General features: G+C 35.9%; 1 protein-coding gene across 4 annotated transcripts in view; it reads right to left on the reverse strand.

Annotated features, from left to right (window-relative positions):
* Window positions 1–427: 427 nt before the first annotated feature.
* Window positions 428–22101, reverse strand: part of PLAG1 (PLAG1 zinc finger) — a 50419-nt gene continuing 28745 nt past the window's right edge. The window contains exons 2-5 of one of the 4 annotated variants that reach the window (XM_003823233.4): window positions 18941–19045; window positions 10619–10717; window positions 7555–7913; window positions 428–7026 (exon numbers count right to left, since the gene is read on the reverse strand). In XM_003823233.4, the coding sequence (XP_003823281.1) occupies window positions 5766–7026; window positions 7555–7796 (1503 nt within the window). In that variant the 5' untranslated portion in view covers window positions 7797–7913; window positions 10619–10717; window positions 18941–19045 and the 3' untranslated portion in view covers window positions 428–5765. The remainder of the gene's footprint in view (window positions 7027–7554; window positions 7914–10618; window positions 10718–18940; window positions 19046–22101) is intronic. The other 3 variants (XM_003823234.4, XM_034966117.3, XM_008976834.4) reach the window with 3 other exon arrangements.

Genomic DNA, 22101 nt, shown 5'->3' on the forward strand with positions numbered 1-22101 from the left:
CCATTTTGGTCCACACAAGTTGTCAAGGGAGCTTTCTTCAGCAAAATTTTAGGCAAACAGCCCAAAGGGAACTCTGAAAGAATAATTTTAGTACTGACAAACAATAAATGTTAAATAAATGCTAAATACCAATTTTATCTCCCAGAAACAAGCAACTAATATCCTTTTTTGAATTCTAAACTCATCTGGATTCAAGTTTTGATGCATCACCTTTTGACTTTTTTAACTTAAAATTTCTATCCTTCCTCTAAAGATACAAAAGTTTTAAAACAAACCAAAAACCTAGATTTTACATTTCAACAATATTGTCCTAGACCCAGCTATTAGACTATTAATCAAACGAGAAAATACTTATAATTTGAAGAAAAAATGTGATAGCAAATAGAAAAGTATCATCTATTAAAATTTCAGGAAGATCTACATTATCTAAAGCCATTCTATAATTTTATTCATATATTTTGTGGAATTCACATATCTTATTCTTACAGCAAACATAACACTGTAGGCCACAAGAAGCTGCAGTACTATTGTTTAATTAGCAGCAAATTAATATTTTAAATCTGGTATATGGACAATAAATAGTCTGCTTCTTTGGATGTGAATGTTTAAAATGTAGTATCACTGCAGCTTCATAATGTGATTGCTATTTTACAGAGCTTATACACACACAAAAAATATGATCTTTGTCTATATTTTATACAAATACAACAGTAGTTTGTGAATACATTTTAAGTACATGATATACATGATAAGCCACTTGATTTCCCAATATTACAGAATAGCAATTTTAAATGCAATAAAAATATACAAAATTCGGCCTGGAATGCAGATTTTTTTCTTTTCTATTTTGACTCAAAACTTTATCATTAGAACATTTTTAGAGTACTAGTCCACTTTTTCATTAGCTAAAAATACAATTTCAGCAGTCCAGCTTATGTTCAGGTATGATGCAATCCGTTTCCTAATGGATTCCCAGTTTTTGTTAAATTCAAAGGGCTGTTAGTAACATACAGCATGTTCTTCACTCCACACCCTATTATAAAGCCCACTTTCCATTCTGAGTTACAGTCACCTTGTGGACAAAAGCTGGGTTTGTTCTGGTAACATTTGCATGTCCGAGATCTCCTTTTGCAAGTGCACATGAATACATTGTGGTGGTGTAAAAGTTTGTTAATGACAAATTAAGTCACAGTATAAAAATATATTGTACACTTTTACACCTAATGTAGTCCTTTTTCTATGGATAAAAAAATACGACTGAATGAGACAGAGAAGTTTGTAGCACCATGAGGAGTTGTAGCCCAAGTTACATTAGCAGCATGATCCAACATAATATTGAAGGAGTGTTTCTGAGAAGATAAACATTCATTCTGGTTCATCTGTACCACTGAAGCTTATATAATGAAGTGTTTTATACATTAGCAATAGTTCTGTGTCATTTCTAGGCTAGATAACATCAAAAGACACTGCCTTCCATCCTCAGAGGGTTGACAACATCATAGAAAGGCCCTAAGTGCAATCTGAGTGTGCCTTCACCAATGCTGGTTGCATGATCTTCTTTTCTATGATCCCAAAGGAGCTCCGTATGGGTTTTTAGCACAAAACTACACAACTTATGTAGATCTATGTGATCACAACAGACTATCTGTGTTGTAGACATGGCTGCTGACACAGTGTGAGAAAAACAAGACAAATTCAACTTAGGCACACATTTACCAGAACTAACAGCCAGCCATTGCTAATGACGAATACTAAACATTTAAAAGATCTCCTCCAATGTCACATGGATCTCAGTAGGCTAGAAGCAACTTGGGTGAACTGGTATTTTTTAACTTACGTACTGGGAAGACAGTGTGCTTTGAGACATGTAAACCTTGTAAAAAAATAAACCATTGTAAAACCTTATGAAAAGACACACACTGATTCTGTGCAATATAGCAAATTGATAAGAAAACACTGTAAAAATGTACCTGTTTAAAATACCATCTACCATTTTTGTACACAAAGCATTATATATCAAAGGCCTACATATATATCATCTAATGGCACTTGAATTATAATAAGTCTTAAAATAAAAGGCATAACCTATAAGAAAGTTTCTGTAAAGGTTTAGATTCATTTTGAAAGTGCTATATCTTGTAATATGTGTAGTATAGAGGTTGACCAAGCTCTATTTTTAAAAAAAATATTGGCCTATAATATGTGTATTGCTCACTAGATGAACGATCCTGAAAATATGTACTCTTTAACATTCATTATTAGCTTAATAAAGCAATCGGCTCTGGCTCATGTTTCAGTCAGTATATGGTTTTTAAAAACCGCTACTGTCCAAATTAACACAATATATCACTATATTCCACAAATGACTAAGAAAAATAAAGCACAAGCAACAAATAGGCAAAAATACACAGCTTGAAAGAAACACTAAATGAAATAAAAAAGTTGCACACAGAGTGATGCATAATCAGCCAGGACAATTGAAGTTTTAAAAAACTGAACTTGGTAATAGGATTTTAAAATGAAAGTTTTAACAGTGATCGATAACTATAAAGGTACTTGTATACATCAATGGATAGCATTGCTTACAGTGCCAAGATCCTTCCACACTCATACTTCCGTGTTTGGTGACCTAATTTGTACATACATGTGGAAGTGAAACTGAATGAGGTTCAATATCTTGTCTGAGGCCCAAATTCGAAACTACTTTTATTTAATGTTAATCCCTTTTTTTTTTTTTTTTTTTTTTTTTTAACCAAGCTAAGGCACTACCAGAAATTTCAAGGATAATGATTCTGGCCACTAGAGAATGAAAACAGCATTGGCAATACTTATTTTTAATCATATCTAGTTGACATAGAAACAAACAATCTTTTTCTAGGAAAAAAAAAGCCAATTCTGTGTTACATCCTTGTTAGAACATTGTGCAATTCAAATAAGCGAGTCTGCCTCATCTTTAATAGAAATTCTCTCAAAAAGGGTTTAGTGACCACTAGAGTCAATTTTAAAAACAAATTAGCTGAATTCCCTCTTACTCTGAAGTGTTATTTCAAGTCTGGGGGCGGGAACAGGCAAAGAGGTGTACACATGAAAATTAAGACTCCAAAATTTTAACACTGGTGCCCTGAAGATGTGCCTCCATGTATTTGAATTTCATGCAGGGCAAGATTTAAGTATGTGTGTGTGTGTGTGTATATATATATATACACACACACACATACACATACATACATATATGGCGCTATTCCCCATTTCCAAAATGCTTTACTTAATAAATCCTGGTACTCCCTTTTTTAAATTAGCAGTGAATACAGCCTACTAAGGCCAATGTCTCAGTTCACTAATTTGATGACTTCTTAAGTACATTTTAAACAGAATAAAGTAGTGCTTCCACACTTGCTATTTGTGATTTCTATTTAAAAATAGGTTTTCTATTTGTGCTCTGTCACCAATTTTTTTCCTTTTACATGGTGATTAAAGCAATATTGAACACTAATCATTCAACTAAAGATTTAGGTAAGCAATCTGTTTCATAGAAACTAAAGGAAGCAGTAATGAAGCAGAGCGAAAAGCCTACTTTCAGAAAAAATATTCTCCTAATCAAAAGCTAGGAGCAGTTTGAAAAATTTAAAAATGTACTTCCTTATTAACATATATAATTTTAATGCCTTTGGAACACACTTTTTTAATAAATGTAATTTTTCATAATAAAATTTAAATACATAAGTATAAAAACTACTGCTCCAAGGATTAAAAAAATATAGGAGCATGATAAAATATCAGGAGCCAAAGCTCCTTCAGAGAGCAACTTTGATTCTATGAAGTGCGGTATGTGTGCGTGTGTGTGTGTGTGTGTGTGTGTATTATATATATATATTGAAGCCCCCATTTACATTATTACAATTTACATTTCTCCACAAATTATACTACTCCCAAATATTTTAAATAATGTATTATATTCAGTAATCTGCACTCATTTTTAGAAATTCTTGGTAAACATTGCAATCTGCAGTGATAACTGGCCCTACAAAAAGGAAAGAAGTTTCCATATAGGGCTAATGAGTGCTCAGAAATATTTTTCTTTCTGTTTTTTTTTAAAGAGATATATACTCTTCTAAAAACCTCCCACCCTTGCCCCCATCCCCAATGGAAAGGGTCCTAAAATAAGGTGTTAACAAGTGCTTAATAGATATGTTTCTTAGGTTAATGTCCCAACTGACCCTTAGAAAAATATATTAATTAGACCTTTAAGAAGATTATGTTGGTTGTCTAATGTGAGGAAAAGCCTATAATTATTCAGTGAATATAATACATTCTCAATTGTTATTTTCATGTTAACCAAGATAGGTTTGTTTTACTTTACTTTGTTACCCTCTACAAACTCAACTTATTTGCAATACTCCTATCATTTCCCAGAGATGCATGAAAGTGGGATTTTACTGTATATATTTCTAGTCACTTAAAACTTTGTGGTAGTTCCTCAGGTAGTTTTCTAATGCATTTAACTTCAAATTCTCCATCCAAAATATTGCAAGGAAAGATGGATTCACATTGAATCAGAAAGATAACATGGGAGTAGGACTGTTGTTTTTGTTTTCTGCTTTTGATTCTTAAGGGAAAGAAAAACATATCAAATTCAGCAAGAAATGATATAAGCGATATGCTTTTACTTTACTTCTAAAAAGTCCAGTTTTTAACCCTGGCTACAGGGGCCATGATCCCTACACAAGTTCCCAAATGTAACCATGTGCTTCACGTCTATCTTCCTGCTTAGAAGTCTGTCACCCACAGAGGCCGAGTCAATCCACTGTGGGATAAACACACCTCATGGCTGCAGTTCCACAATGGCTCTAGATTATGGACTAACCGTGGACCAACAATGAAAATAAATTGCTGGCTGCACTTGACCCACCCCTTGGATGTGAAAGGTGGAAAAGACTAAAGAGATCTACCTATATATCGACTCTGAAGACCCCAATGCCATACACTATTACTATTATTAAATGAAAAGATAGCATGTTAAGAAGGATGAAACACGACAAAATATCCTGTGTACTAATTTAGGGCCAACTATTAAGTGACACGAAATGCCATGTCACCTAACAGAGTCTCTTTTTGCTATAAATACTGATGCTTTGTGTTTAGGGTTTGTTTTCCTTAAAGGCTCATAATAAAGATGGCAAATATTTTAGCCAGACAACAGGGAGTCTTCAGAATATACTGATCTGAAATTATGGTGTATCTAACAAACATTTGTTATCTTCCGAAACTGGACTCTTAATTCATTTGAAGCACTTGATTATTAATCCATTTAGAAGCTAGTAAGAAAATTTAAACCCTTGAGTTATTCACAAACTTTTTATACAATTTACATTCTATTGCTAAATTTTTTAATGAGCCAGATGTCAAAAGGTAGAGCCACTGTTATTAGACAAAAACGAAAATTTTAAGATCTAAAAGTAATTTGAAAATGGGATTTGTAAAAGTTTACTACTAATAATGGCTTTCCTATATGGAAAAAAAAAAAGTCTTAAAATGTGACAATTGGCAGTGAATCAGGACAAAATACCCAGGTAAACTTAACTGAACACAAATGGTTCCAAAGCTCAGTTTAAAAGCTAGTTTCTATTTTATACTGGCTTAATGAAAATTTGTATTATACAAAAGCAGAAATTTTTATACTGTTTTAAAGTAGGCACTAAAATAAAAATGGTCATCTAGGGCACAGCTACACATACATTTCTGTAATGAATCCATGTCCCAGAATCCTACTGAAAAGCTTGATGGAAACGTGGGAGGGTGGTACTTGTGCTTAAACTGCTGGTGAAAGCTGCTGACAGTGAGTGCAGAGACCCAAGCCCTATAGTGTTTGCAGGATCCTGAAGATCCTGTGTTTGTGGGGGGAGCTGGGAAACAGAAGAATGTGCTTCTTCCTGGGAATAGCTCATTCCAAGGCTCCCCACTGATAGAGGATTATAGGGAGGACCATTTAAAGGTATGAAATTAAACAACTGAGAAAAATCCAATGCTGGTGTGTTTAGGGGGTCACTGATGGAGATAGAGCTTTTGGATAGGGAGAGGTCTCCTGCACCATCATCTAGGGACCCAATCTGAGGATCCAACCCTAGCTTAGATGATGACGATGCCTGAGAATCTTGGGATGAAGAGGGCACGCCACCTTGTAACTCCATCAGGTAACTCTCAATTTCCCCCTTTAATGGCTGTTCTTTTTCAGGAATAGAAATTGCATATGAGGTAGAACTGAACGGATATTTGAAAGAAAGGTGGTGAGAGGGATGAACAGTGTCCATATCTATTGGGCATGTCATTCCCAAAGGTAAAGTTGTGATCATTTGGTGGGCAGATCCCGAGCTCTGCATGGACTGAAATGGAGTGTTGTAGAGGTTTAACTGCAAAGTGTTTGTGAATGGCTTTGATAACAGTTCACTGGAAGGTAAGGACATCACCGGAAGGAGCTCGTCTTTTATAGGCACAGACACATTGCAGGTAAATGGGTCAAGGAAATCCACTGGTTCTGTTTTGACCTTCAGAAGCTCTTGATTGTGACTCTTCTTCATATGTCGAGTCAGGTGATCCTTTCGCCCAAATCTCTGTGCACAATACTGACAGAGGAAGTCCTTTCTTCCAGTGTGCACCACCATGTGTCTCCGGACATCCTTTCGGGTGTAGAACCGGCGATCACAATGTTCGCACTGGTGCTTTTTTTCTTTAACCCCACCAGACGACTTGCCTGCATGAGATTTAAGGTGCTCCAGAAGCACTCCTGTGCTTTCAAAAGTTTGCAAACATACCTTACAGGTGAGGTCACCACTTGTTGCGGCATGCAAGGCCAAGTGACGTTTAAATCCAAGCTTGGTATTGTAGTTCTTGCCACATTCTTCGCACTTAAACGTCTCTTTGTTAGGGTCGTGTGTATGGAGGTGATTCTTCAGATGATCTTTCCGGTGAAACATTTTCTCACAATAATTACACTTGTGGGTTTTCTCAGGAGAATGAGTAGCCATGTGCCTTTAAACACAGATATAATCTATAAGTAGTTATTATGACAAAAATGGCATGTATTCACTTTTCAAATGGAAGCTAAACTACTATGCTAACACAGAATTCCCTTAGTAATGGAAACTGTTTAACTTAATATATACCACAAGGATAGTTAATATACCTAATTACTGCAAAACTTGAGCCATTTAAGTTGCCACTTTAGTTTTTGCTGGTTTCCAGCTATCATTACAAAAGCAAATGAGCAAGACTGAATATACTCACGTAAACGTCCTTACCCTTTCTTTTCTTGTTGTAATTTCTTTCTACAAATGGAAATTCTACTCATTAAGCATTTTATTTTAAAAAGTCCAAAGACACTAACACATAAAAGTATGTGATTTAGAATACTAAAAACTAAACCAATGTCTAATCTACTTAACATTTCCTCTTTGCAAATTAGCTGAAAAATGTGTATACAAATACATACGTTTACAATGGCTTCAAACAGCCAACATAAGAGAAAATATAATCTGAAAGACAAATAGAGTTTAATACCTTTGTAATTTGTACTTAGAAACAAAGGCCTTGGTGCAGTCTTGTTGTATGCACTTGTAGGGCCTCTCTCCTGTGTGAGAGTAGGAGTGAACCTTTAATTTCTCAACACTGTTAAAGGCCTTGTCACACAGTTGGCAAGGAAAGTTTTTTCTTGGTTTGGTTTCACCACGCTTACGTTTCCCTGAAGGGACTTTCTGGGTATCTCTTACTTCTGACAAATCACCAGGAATGACAGTGGCCATCGCAGCCTAAACCAGGCCTTCTTGTTGGACACTTGGGAACTGCCCAACTCCACTAAATGATATAGCTTTAGGTGGCTTCTCAAGTTTCATGTGGTCGTAAAAGAAAGCAAAAAGGGACTGGAAAAAAAAATAAGAAACAACTAGTTTGTAACTAAACTCAATTTTTAAAAATTTTATTTGCTATGTGATGCTTTTGAATTAAAAAAGAAACCAATAAAATGGATTCAGCTGGTCTAATGTAATATCATCACATTACATTAGAAACCCCATAGGTTTCTTTATATTTGTCAAAATACATAGAAATGCATTGCTCAGAATGAACAGTTCATACATACCCTGAAATTCCACTTGACACATGTTTTACTTAGGCATAGCAGTAGTGATTTCAGGAACTCTCACGAAGAATCAAAACATGACTCTAAAAAGTGGCATTATTAAGCTTCAATTTTTACAAAAGATCAGAGAACATAAAATCTGACTAAAAACGTTTCAGCAAATATTTCAGTCTCTAAAAATCAGTTTGATTTGTGCATGTCAGCTCTAGTCAGACTGCATTATAGGAAAACAGAGATAAGCAACTGAAAACTCTTTTAGGCACCTTGTGAACCACTGAGTCTGTGGAAGAGGTACTTCACGGAGAGACACTAGAGGCCTGAAAGAGTTGAATGCACCACCCGAAGTGATGCATTATACCAGTGTCATCATACTCTGAGGGATTCCTGAGTCAAGAGTAGAAATGATTCATCTTCCTAACAAATACAAATTCTTCAAATAGTAAAACCTTTTGATGTTTTATTAGGTGAAGAGCATGGCTCTTTGTCATTTTGGGAGAAAGACATGGTTAATGTAATTTTCCTCATCATTTTTCACATCACAAAAATTTTAGCTACACTGAGGTTAGTAGGTAAACGAGTCAGCAGGCATCCCCGAGAGCTGAGGGCACTGGCCTTTGGACACACCTGCAACCTGTGTGCAGCAGACCTGTGTGGACTTCTGACATGGCACACAACACATCATCAAAGAGGTGTTTAAGGTTGGTAAAAAGGTGTGTCAAGAGTTTCAATGTGTTATTGGTGCTGCAAAAAAGAATGAAATGTACATATTGTACAGCAAGGAGTATATCTTTTTAAACAAAAAATTTAAAAATGAATTAAAACCTTTAAAAATTCATTGACAAAACATAGTAAATATTATCGACTCTGTTTCTAGGGTAAGAAAACCAACTCCTCAAAGTTCCAATTCCTCAACGTTTATAAAGGCTAGTTGAGTGATGTACTTATTTTCTTTTGAGACAGAGTCTCACTCTGTCACCCAGGCTGGAGTGCAGTGGGGCAATCATGGCTCACTGCAGCCTTGACTTCCCTGGGCTCAAGCTATCTTCAAGTGCCTCAGCCTCCCGAGTAGCTGGGACTGCAGGTACATGCCATTATGCCTGGCTAATTATTTGTTATCTTTTGTAGACACAGGGTCTCAATATGTTGCCCAGGCTGGTCTTGAACTCCAGGGCTCAAGCAGTCCTCCAGTCTCAGCCTCTCAACACGCTGGGATTATAGGCGTGAGCCGCCACACCTGGCCTGTGATGTACTTTTAAAAGACCATAGAAATAATACCTGCAACCTCTTTTAAAACCAACTTCCTTATATCACCTGTGTTTTGGCACCAGACTGACACTGACACTTGCTGTCCCAAGCTACTACCAAGTTACTATTAGACTAACTTTCACGGATTCCAGTTATACTTTCGCAGGAGCTCTAAATACCTACATTTTTGTAAAATTAACTCTATGTTACAATAGGTCTAACTTTATTTTAATGTAAAGGCTGTTTCTAAACAGGCAAAATACGGCAATTATCCACTCACTTTATTAACATAGTAAGGCATATGGGTAAGTTCATCAGTACTTGCTTCAGGTGTCTTTCTTTATTAGGTAGATACAGGCAAGGCCTTTGTGCTATTCAAACGGTCTAAAAATCCGCCTTGCTGTTTAAAAGTGACATTAACACAATGCAACTGACATTACCAATGGTAACATATGTTCTTTTTGTTTTAGATTTTCTGGATCTCAAGGACTTCTTGCTCTATTTCTGTTATATTCTCATTCAAAAGCTAGCTCCTCTGCTTCCCTCGGAAATATCTAAACAGCTACTCTGCTGTGACCAGTAATGACACTATAAACTGGTATAAAGCATTCTACCAAGGCAGGAAACAAACCTTAATTTTCATTATTTGATTTCCTAACCTGATACTTTTATGCACCTATTTGGAACATCGTGGGAAACAAATTGAACATTTCCCAATTGCAGAATCTACACGGAATGCAAGTATCTAAATCCCTGTATATAACTAATATCTGAAAATACTTCAAAGACTGGTCATATTTGCCATTGTGTTATAAAATCCAACCATAATGGGCAAAGAATTCCAGTTAAGAAAAACAACTTCTAAGTTATTTAAAAAAATTATTAGAAGTGCACCAATATGCAATATACAAACATTTGATTGTTACTAAAATTGGTGATAATCAATATGGAGTAACAAATGAATTCTGTTATCTTTGGATGTACATACTGAGCAATGAAGATTGCACTGATTTCAAATATTACACTTTTCTAAGACCAGCTGAAATTTTTTCATGGCTGATAATACCTTTTTATTTTAGTATATTACAAAACTCAAATTAATTATCATAGGTGCATTTCAAACTATAGGATAAGGTTGTGAGCTCAAAATCTAATAAAAGACCACATTCATAATATGCATATCAGTCAAATACTTTAAAGGTGCATGCACATAATTATAGTGATTTTTAGTTCAATGCATACCTGATTACTGATGGAAAAAGCCTCAGACTTTGATCTTAGCCAGTCCCATTGACTCTTCGTGGAAGAGAGTGGAATCCAATCCTTCCCATTTTGGCCAATCTATGAAAAAAAAGTGAAAATGGACTATCCTCTAAATGGAACCGGTATGTAAATGATGGAAAATACAGGATAAAAGAATTGCAGTTTCATGGCACATGCTTACATTCCATACTCTGCTTACGAGTCATGCATTAATTTTCACCAACTACATATGTTTATTAGGTCTAAGCACATTTACGTGACCAAATAAATGCATAAATAAAAAGTATTACCTAGATAAATAGCAATTTGTGATGCTGAATGACTCCCCACTTCTTTCCCAAATTTATTTATTTCTAAAATCTGACTTACCTACTGAAATGGATATTAGGGCTACTGTTTATAAACCAAATGATCAAAATTTTATTAAGTTTATTAATATTATGGAAGTGACAATCTTAGGCCCCTTTCGGAGGGTACATCTGGAGCCACCCAAAGAACAACAGGCTCCCGGTGAAAGCACTCACGCCCATACTGTGCACACTAGCACAACGGGGGCCTCTCAGAGCTACACTTTTGCTATCTGCAACACCTGCCAATTTATTTTTCAGGATGCTGCAAGGATGGCTGAAATGTAGCAACAACTCTGCACTCTTTAGATTTCAAAAGCATGCAAGAGAAGTTAAATATAGATTTGCTACAGAAGAAAGGGGTGTTAGGAAGAGAGCATCATTTCGTTTAAGAGGTCATTGTTGAAAACTCTTAAAGTAGCTTATAATGTTTATCAGTAGTATGATCATTAGTAGACTGAGATCACACACAGAAAACAATCTGTTAATTCTTGATCGTACAAGTAAACATGAAAAGAATAACGGTCAAAAGGCAGAATAGAATCACCTATTGTAGAGAGCACAAGGCATGAGAGATCAGTAAACTCAGAGTATTTTAAAGATGAATATTCAGAAATCATGATTATAAAGGGATAATTAAATCAAACAGTTAAAATAACAGATATGTTAATGACAGGTTAAATAAAAATAACTTTCAGATTCTTAACACAAATCCAAAAATATCCCCTGTAATAAAACTTTCATACTTGAAGAATTTGATGATGTCTAAATAAAGTATTTAATAGAAGGCATTCAAGCATCATTATAAAAATGCCAAGGGTATATCTGAAAGCAGCATTTTTTTATAGTTTAAAAGACAAGAAAAGCAAAAATTTACACCTATAAAGATATTTTAAACATTAAAGCAAAAGCTCCATTCTTTTGTAAAGCACAGGACATGCATAAATGGAAGAACGGAATTCTGCACATCAAAATTACAAAATAATAACATTAACTTTGCAAATACTTACTTGCCCAGGGCACATACTGAGTTTTTTGTAGGGTAATTATGAATATGAAAGACCATTTTGTGTATTATGTTATTTTAAGAATATAAATACCTGACACGTGTGGAGTGTTTTCATCTCTATTATCTCCCTGGAATTCAATGAATCTGAGAGGTGGATGTGTTTACCATCATTGCCATTTTAAGGTGAGAGGCCCACAGAAGATGAACAACTTGACAGCATATGTGTGATAAAGAAGGGATGAATGCCCTAAAACTGTGACTTCACTTTTATTCTACTGTTTTCTATGACAAGGCAGGTTAGCAAACCAATTTGCAAGTGGATAAATCCTGTCACTATACTTAAAAGATCAAAAGAGGGGATAGTGCCTATTTTCTCTTTTAGAGCTGCCAAATATCCAAAAGGAAATAAATTTAAGACTTAAAAAGTTTAAAAGACAGTTTATAAAGGCAGTTTTAAATAATTTAAACAACTGTTAATGTAAAGTAATAGCTAATACATCTGTCTGAGTGGAAAACGATTTGGGTAGAAACAAATTGAAAACCCAAGTTAACTAGTAAACAATAAGTTTATGTATTTTTTCCTTTATTCTCCAATCCATATAAATTTTATTGCATTCTCAAATACATTCATAAAATCTTTATTTATGCTCATTGTTCAATGGCATTTTACAATAAAAACCTTTAGCATCTAAGTATTTCAACAGTTTAAAATTATGTATATTGTGACATATTCCAATAGTCTAGAAATCACCCATTCTATGTATTTTACAGTCTAAAATAACACAGCCAATCATTTTACTTTATTTTATCCCAAAACATAATCTTGAATTTCTTAATTTCCCTAAATTGAACCTATTTTGAGTTCTTATGAGTTGCCAAATAATTTCAAAGTTCTGCTAAATATCTCCCCCCAAAAAAGAAAGCAGGACTGGTTAGAAATTATTCTTTGGATTGATATAATAAAAAATATACAGTTTGTATTTATGTAATCCTAACTGAAAAGTTAGATAAAATTATCTGTATATTCTCTTGTATAGGATTAAGAAAAACTTAAAAAGCACCAGGAGTACTATTCTGAAAAGTGCAACAAAACTTGGTTTGGTACTCATGTTTTTCTTTTCTACTTAAAAAAAAAAAAAACTCACAAAGATTGGTTATTGTGCTTTTCAAGTGATGAAAATTCTTCTTTGCCTTGGTCTGATGAACTGTGAACCAAAGTAGAAAATACATACACCCATTTCAAATCACTCTAAGATGAACAGCAGTTCAGAATACCCTTCTAGTTTTTGTTGGTACCAGAAGAAGCAATTTTTTCCAGGGCAACTTTGCATACAGAAACAATAGAGAGAGTATGGCGTGTTTGTGCACACACACCCAGATTTATCTTCCGATGTTTTACATTATTCTAAAACAGTGACTCATATAAAAAACTAACAAGCCAAAATGAGTCATACATCAGAGGGTCTACTAAAATCAGTTCCTATGAGATGCCAGCAAAAGAACAGGCCTGTATTAAAACTGCTTATTTTAAATTCCATACTTCTGATAATCATTTTGCTAAGAGCTGTGAATTTTTTCACTTACCTGCATCAATAATTATTTCATATTTAAAAGTCAAACATAGATTTTGCTAATTAAGGGCAAATACCATCAAGCATCAAAGCTTTATTCTTCTGTATGCTTACAAGATGCCTTCAGTAAGTAATTCAGAAGATGTCAAAAAATTTCCTTAAAACAGGTTTTTCCATATAGAGTAAATAAAGTAGGTTGCAAAAGGAAACTTACCAGTTCTTAATATTGTAATTTACATGTATGAAACACAAGAGAGTTTTGAATAACATGAAAGAATCTATTACTAAGATAACCCAACTGAAGGCAGTCAGTTTTGAAGTAAGGGCAACAGTATACTTAGAACATTTTTAAGAAATAACTTCGGTGTTTCTGCATAATTTGTAAATTTTTATAGCATTCACTTTCCATAGTCTGTAAAATCACTTATTAGTGAAAAATAACAGGAAAAAAACTATCTTATAAAAACCTAAGAATGAAAAATCAACTGCAGATGGTACAGGGGCAGAGAGGTTGTGCCAGTTTTATTCACTGTTGTTTCCCATAAAAGGCAGTTAAAGTAACTGTTGAATGAATGAAAAAAATTAAAACAGGGCCAAGTGCTTACCAGCATCACAATGACCTACAGGCTTGCTTAGTCATCATAATAGACATAAGACAGAATTTACAGTTGACCCTCTGTATTTGTGGGTTTTGCATCCATGGACTCAGCCAACCATGGATTGAAAATATTTTTTAAAAACTGCATTTGTATTGAACATGTACAGACTTTTTTGGTCATTATTCCATATGCAGTACAGTATAACAACTATTTACATAGTATTTACATTGTGTTAAGTATTATAAGTAATTTAGAGATGATGTGAAGAGTTCATGGCAGGATGTGCATAGGTTACATGCAAATACTATGCCATTTTATATCAGGTACTTGAGCATCTGTGAATTTTGGTATCCCAGGGAAGTCCTGAAACTAATCCCTCATGGATAGCAAGGGACAACTGTGTATATCTATATTCAAGTCAAAGATAATGTAGTATGAACACAATTTGGTCCAACAAATTGAATAAGCTAATAGAACAGTATTTTTTTTGAAACTAAGCAGCTATTTGAAAAGTCTTAGATTAAAACAATAGCAATTGTAATAAAAGGTTATCTAAAAATACTTATTTTGCCTCAGAAAACAAGGATTCTCTAATCTTAATACTAAGAAATCAACTAATACAAGTAGATAACATCAGTCTGGCTCCCATTCGTAATAAAAATTTCCAAAGTGAAAACATGCCTGATGCCTGCATTAGTCCTTGGTATGGGGCAGGAAGGACGAGACTCTCAGCTGGGGCTGCTGGTCCCTACAGAGGGGAACAGAAAGGAGCTGGAGCAACTACTGTGAAGCAGGAGACATAGCCAAGACATGCACCTAACTCGCCTGAGTTTACAGCAGGTCCCCAAAAATGCATTTTATAACTGGATTGTGGAAAACTACAGTATTTACGTTCCTAAATTAGATGTCATAATTAACTAAAGTTAATCAAAAATAAGGATACCCTTTTTGAATTACTGCGTTTTATATTTTTAACTCATTTTGAGCAATTCATTAAAATATAGTTCTAGGACATCTTTTTGAAATTTACCATAAAAATTAGCCTTACTGATGTTTAGAAATGTCTTATATTTAGTATACAGATAATAAAAACTAATTGAGAAGTGAGAAGTGAGGGGGAAAATGGCATAACTTTTTGTCTGTAAGAACCAACAGGAAAAAGTCAATGAATTCCAAAGTGGAATCAGAAAACCCCAATATCAGTTCTCTTATCTGTACAAGCAGGATGTTCCTTTTCAGGCCACTCATTTTCTAGAGTAGCCAGAGAGAATGAACAGATAACCCAATGAAGAAGGAGTATCAAGTAAATTTTATCTCCCAATTCAGACATATTTTCCTTGGTTGTTTATTTTATAGAGCAAAAATGCCACGTTAAGTTAAAAGATTTTTTTCTCTTTTGAAAACTCCCTTTTCTTTCTTTTTTTTTTTTTGAGACAGGGTTTCACTCTGTCACCTAGGCTGGATGGAGTACAGTGGTGCAATCTCGGCTCACTGAAACCTCCAACTCCCAGGTGTAAGCGATTCTCATGCCTCAGCCTCTGCAGCAGCTGGGATTACAGGCATGTACCATCATACCCGGCTAATTTTTTGTTATCTTTAGTAGAGATGGGGGTTTTGCTATGTTGGCCAGGCTGGTCTCGAACTGCTGGCCTCAAGTGATCCACCCGTCTTGGCCTCTCAAAGTGCTGGGATTACAGGCGTGAGCCACCATGCCCAACTGAAAGCTCCCTTCTAATGATCCACAACTTAGAAGCACTTCATTTCAACTGCTATTTGGGGTGGGGGTGGGGGGTTCCCTATGATTGTGTATTTTTATCAAAATAAAAAGACTTAAAAATACAATGGGTGGTACAACACTGAGATATTTTCATTTTCTTCACATGGGGCCATTAGTATTTTCAAAGAGGAAATGAAAAAGAAGTTGTGCAAAAGGGAAGCAATGATGCCTCAGAGAGCAAAGAAGGACAATTATATCTGAATGCAAAGTAAGACTGCTTAATCAATACTCTATTTTTAGATAATTTCCTGTGCTTTTTTTTTTCCTATAAAACAGTCCCAAAATATTGGTGATCTGGGTCTGATTACAAAGTAGGTAGCCCACAGGTCAGCTCAATCTGAAAACTGCATGTATCCCAAATTGTGGTAAGTTATTGATCTTATTACCAGTAACTGATTAAGTTTCTGGGGGTACAACAAAAATGTTTGACACCAACTATAAAAATGTTCACAATGAAGGACCCTAAATATCTGGAGAACATGCCTCCATTCATGTATAGTAAATTGCCTAATGCTATTAAAATCGCAAATATAGAATAATCCAGATTTCATGTCTGAACTGTCAAGCACCCATACTGAATCTGCCTATAAATTCAAACAAAAAGGCAGACATCAGACACTTTATAAGAAAAGTGCTAAAGAAAGTTTTACTTAGCTATAAATATAAGTTGTACTTATCTATAAAAGCTCAAGCAGAAATTAGTTTTAAGCCATCTCAAAGTAAAGTGTACTTTAAAGACGGGCTTGTGCTATGGCATAAATGTTGTGTATGTGCTGATGCTTTAGTAGTACTAAAAAATGTAATGAAAACAGAATTCATGGCCTGGTTCAGGTCTGCACATACCATCCATCTGTCCTCCCTAAGTTATGCTCATGTGCATGTCCAGGATAAAATCACTTCTAGAAACAACTATTTCTATTTATTCCCACATAGTTAAGGGTAAACAGGATCAGTTCTAGGCAAAACCGTCATGTCAAGGGTAGCCGCTCTCTCCTCTGCCTCCAGAGGACCCCATGTACTCTCCTGGCTGGAACAATTAGAAGAGGTTTGTTATCTATATTCCTTGACCAATTCTATTTGATCAAGAATGACCTTGAAAACCTTACCTCTCTGAACCTTTCACCCTTAATATGGACTGGAAAGCTCTTCTTGAAATGACCTGTCTGACCTGTCTCTCCCCCAGCAACAGTAAATTCATCTGCAGGGATACTATTATTCATCCTCGTATCCCTAGCACCTGGTCAGCACCCTAGCATGTAGCAGACATTTGATAGACATTTGCTGAACAGAACTGTGGTCCCTTTAAGGAAATTTCAGGAATCAAAGCTAGCAGGTAAATATGTTTCAGGTCTCCTGAAATTTCAAATTGGTTATAAAGCAAGCTCAGAAGACAAGCCCCAGAGAAATACACAGTTAGTTTGTTTTGGCAGAGAGGTAGGAACTTAGGGAAAGCACCACCGCCACCTGGGAGTCCGTACTGCTTCTGTGTCCCCAGGAGAGGCGTCACCTGCTTCGGCAGACCTCAAAAGCCAGGGAGTCTCAGGCACGTGCTACCCAGAGCCCGCCAAGCACGGATACAAACCTGGGTAGCACTCAGCCAGCCTGGACGTTTAGAACACTTCTGCTTTAAATGTCCTGTTCCATAGCTCCTTAAGCACATGGAACCTGTATTGATCATGATTTATCATTTAGAAATAGCCAGTGAAGTTCTATGGGAAGGAAAAAGGAACAAAGTAAAATTCAAAATCTTTAAAAGAGGGTATCCTTCATGTGAAAATAAAATGTGAGGATCATGTTTAAAATATCAGAGAAAATTTTCAACTGATTACAGATATAGGAGAATAAAAAAGGAGAAAACCTGCATAAATTTAGTTTGGCTAAGTAAAACTAGTCATTTTTCCTTTTTCTAGCTACTAAAAAACAACTTCATTGAAAACAAGTTTAAAAACTACAGTAAAGTAGAAAAAGAAAAAAAAATCCATAACCCCTAACACTAAAGATTTTTACAGCATACAGATAGCTAAAATTTTTATAGTATACGGATAGCTAAAATATTTACAGTATACTGATAGCTAAAATTTTAATGCTAACGGTGTTGATGCTTAAACCCATAGAATATTGTTCTTATAGAAAATTTTAGCCCGATTAATTCGTGTACCTTTGATTTGATCAAGCTCTGTTGATGTATCTTGTGAAACCCTGCCCAAGGCCTCCTTTCCCCCATCTGCCATCAGTGAAGAGTTCAGGAGCCCATCCCCTGGTATCTGTCACAGCCACCATTGTTTTTTTTTCCAGTCTCCCCGTCCTAGGGCTGGGGGTCCTGGCCTCTCAACCTCTACCCTATCTTGAAGGTCGTACTGACAGACTTACCTGGTACCAAATCCACGTGTGCCTGGATTTCCAAGTATTGCTACACCTTGATTCTGTGACACTGAGCTGCGCCTACAGGCTGGGAAATCTAGATAGCTTGTGTGTGTCCTCTTCCCAACAATGCTGGCAAATTTCTATTGTTGCATTGGGTTCCTTATTCTAGCATCTGCCCCATCCCTGTGAGCAAGTCTAATCCCCCTCTCCACCTGCCCATAGGTAATAGGATCCCGCCCAGGAGACAAAAAAAAAAAAAAAAAAAAAAAAAAAAAGATATAAGGGCAACATGGGATAGTGTATCACTGTGCAAGATTTAGAGAAAGAAGAGCTTAAGAGTACATCTGTGGGCTATCTGGGGAACAGGAACAAATTAAGTTTTTACAGCAGCTATGTGTTTTGTGCAAAGAGTGAGGAAGACTGCTCCTTGCTAGTATTTCAAGCCTCCCATTCGACCATAATTATTACTGAAGTCCCCATCACAGTACATACTGATAGACCCTAAGATCGTAAGTGGCATGCTTATTATGTGGCATGCTTTTCAAAGCTTTTAATATTATATCTTATAGTATTTAGGAACTGGAATAATTAATCACTTTGAAAGTCATGCCATATAATGATAAAAGCCACCTACCTGAGGCCCTGCTCCAAACTCTAGCAAGGCAACCTTATTAATAGACCGTCACAGAATGAAGCATTCTGGGTGCCAAATACGGCCAAGGCAGCACCAAGAGGCAACCTAAAAAGAAAAGAAGAGTTAGTTTTAAATTCCAAAAGTCAGGCCAATCTGGTTAATGGTATATGAACCAAACTGCTTTTAATTCATTATCATTTATTCACATTCTTTGCACTTTATTGAAAAATGTATCTTAAATCCTGTTAAAAATGTATAGTACATGGAAAAACGAAAAGTACACAAATTAATATCCCTAGATTTATATATTTCCTCCCGAATCACAGTTATCTACATTATTCACATTTTTATTTTGATAAATTATTTCAAGTTTACTGTCATTTCTCAAAACTGCTGCTTATTTTCTTTATTTATGTTCTAAACACACCCATTATCTTCTCTGCAACACAGTTTTCAGAAAAACCTTTTGTGGTGTCTATCTTGTCCTTAACAATCGCTATGGGAGAAATCTTGCCCCATGAGTGCTTTCCTCAGTCAGAGACCAGGCCACCTGTCCACAGAGAAGGGTGCAAGCCACTGAGCACCCTCAAGCAGAGGCAGAATAAGGAGCCAGGGACAATTTCTGAGCTCTTGAATTAGTCTTTATGATGCGATTATTGCTTGTTTTCAATTAAATTCCCAGGTCATGTCCATCCTCAACGACATACAAAGAAAATGCAAAATGTATTCTGAAGTATTCAATGTTTGCATCCGTCTGTTGGTGCAGGTTATGAAGACCGATCTCTAGGGATATTAACTAAGAGAGAAAAAGAAGCCACAAGTTCTATGCAGAAAATCACCTGCTTCATTTCCCTACAACAGAGGGTCAAGGCTCAATTATACATGGTTACCACTCTCCTAAGACGAATATCTGACACTGATGGAATAAACATTACCAACACCTATTATGTATGGTACCAGTCTGAGTTACTGTGGGTATAGACTGACATGATCCCTGTTCTGTAGGAGCACACAAGTTAGTTGTGGCTGCAGAATATATACCTTTTGTCATGCAGAAGCTCTTTAGTTTAATTAGATCCCATTTGTCAATTTTGACTTTTGTTGCCATTGCTTTTGGTGTTTTAGTCATCAAGTCTTTGCCCATGCCTGTGTCCTGAATGGTTTGCCTAGGTTTTCTTCTAGGGTTTTTATGGTTTTAGGTCTTACGTTTAAGTCTTAAATCCATCTTGAGTTAATTTTTGTATAAGGTGTAAGGAAGGTGTCCAGTTTCAGTTTTCTGCATATGGCTAGCCAGTTTTCCCAACACCATTTATTAAATAGGGAATCCTTTCCCCATTGCTTATTTTTGTCAGGTTTATCAAAGAGTGAACAGGCAACCTATAGAACGGCAGAAAATTTTTGCAATCTATCCATCTGACAAAGGATAATATCCAGAATCTACAAGGAACTTAAACAAATTTACAAGAAAAAACCCAGTCAAAAAGTGGGCGAAGGATATGAACAGTCACTTCTCAAAAGAAGACATTTGAAACATATGAAATGTTTCAAACAAACATATGAAAAAAAGCTCATCATCACTGGTCATTAGAGAAATGCAAATCAAAACCACAATGAGATACCATCTCACGCCAGTTAGAATGGCAATCATTAAATAGTCAGGAAACAACAGATGCTGGAGAGGATGTGGAGAAATAGGAATGCTTTTACACTGTTGGTGGGAGTGTAACTTAGTTCAACCACTGTGGAAGACAGTTTGGTGATTCCTCAAGGATCTTGAACTAGAAATACCATTTGACCCAGCAATCCCATTACTGGGTATATACCCAAAGGATTATAAATCATTCTACTATAAAGACACATGCACACGTATGTTTATTGTGGCACTGTTCACAATAGCAAAGACTTGGAACCAGCCCAAATGTCCATCAATGATAGACTGGATTAAGAAAATGTGGCACATATACACCATGGAATACTATGCCTCCATAAAAAAGGATGAGTTCATGTCCTTTGCAGAGACATGGATGAAGCTGGAAACCATCATTCTCAGCAAACTACCACAAGAACGGAAAACCAAATACTACATGTTCTCACTCATAAGTGGGAGTTGAACAATAAGAACACATGGACACAGGGAGGGGAACATCACACACCGGGGCCTGTCGTTGGCGGGGGGTGGGGGTAGGGGAGGGATAGCATTAGGAGAAATACCTAATATAGATGACGGGTTGATGGGTGCAACAAACCACCATGGCACGTGTATACCTATGTAACAAACCTGCACGTACTGCACATGTATCCCAGAACTTAAAGTATGTATATAAAAAAAGAATATATACCTTTTGTCAAGTTAAGAAATATAAATGTTAAATAAGATCTGCCATAACGTGGTATCAGAGTAACAAACCAACATTTAAAAACAATATTATATGGTATAAAAAAGTACCACAGAAGGTCAGAAAAGGAAAAGAGTACTATGGATATTTGGTGATTTTTGCCTTAAAAAAATGTACAATTAAGAAAGACAAAGAAAAAAGTGTGTGTGTGGTTGTAGGGGAGGGCATGACTGCCAAAAAAGAAGTCAGAGATTAGAACCACAGATGATTAGATTCTAAGATGACCTTCTGGCTACCGTGAAGCGTAATTTATACATGCTGTACGGATTCAGATGAGAAAAGTGCCCAATGGGCTGGACTGTTCACACTCTTGTACTCATTATGAGATGGATTGAAAGCACTGAGAACAGCAAATGCTTGGGGAGGTAGGACGGGAGAGGGAGGAAAGGAAGTGGTTGTTTGAATGAGACACAGAAGATATGTGTTGGAGTTATCCAAAGCAGAGATGAAAACCAGCAAAAATAAGATTTACTAGAAGAAAGTCCACTTATGTGCCTAATAGTATTAACAAAAAGAGATATGGGAAGAAAGACAATGATAGTTGTACAGCCAACTCTTACAGAGACAGATTCAAGCCAAGTTACTGGTTAATTGCTGATAGAGCCTAAAGATCACCTCTATGAGGCAAAATCAGCTAATTTAAGGGGAGAAAGACCAGAGATAGAACTTCAAGGAGAAGGAAGAAAAATGTGGCGGAAACCACAAAGATAAAAATGCTAAGAGCTACAGAACTGGCCCATAGGTTCACCACTTAGGCATGAGGAC

Source organism: Pan paniscus, chromosome 7, assembly GCF_029289425.2.
Source record: "Pan paniscus chromosome 7, NHGRI_mPanPan1-v2.0_pri, whole genome shotgun sequence".
In the NCBI taxonomy this organism is placed as follows: Eukaryota; Metazoa; Chordata; class Mammalia; order Primates; family Hominidae; genus Pan; species Pan paniscus.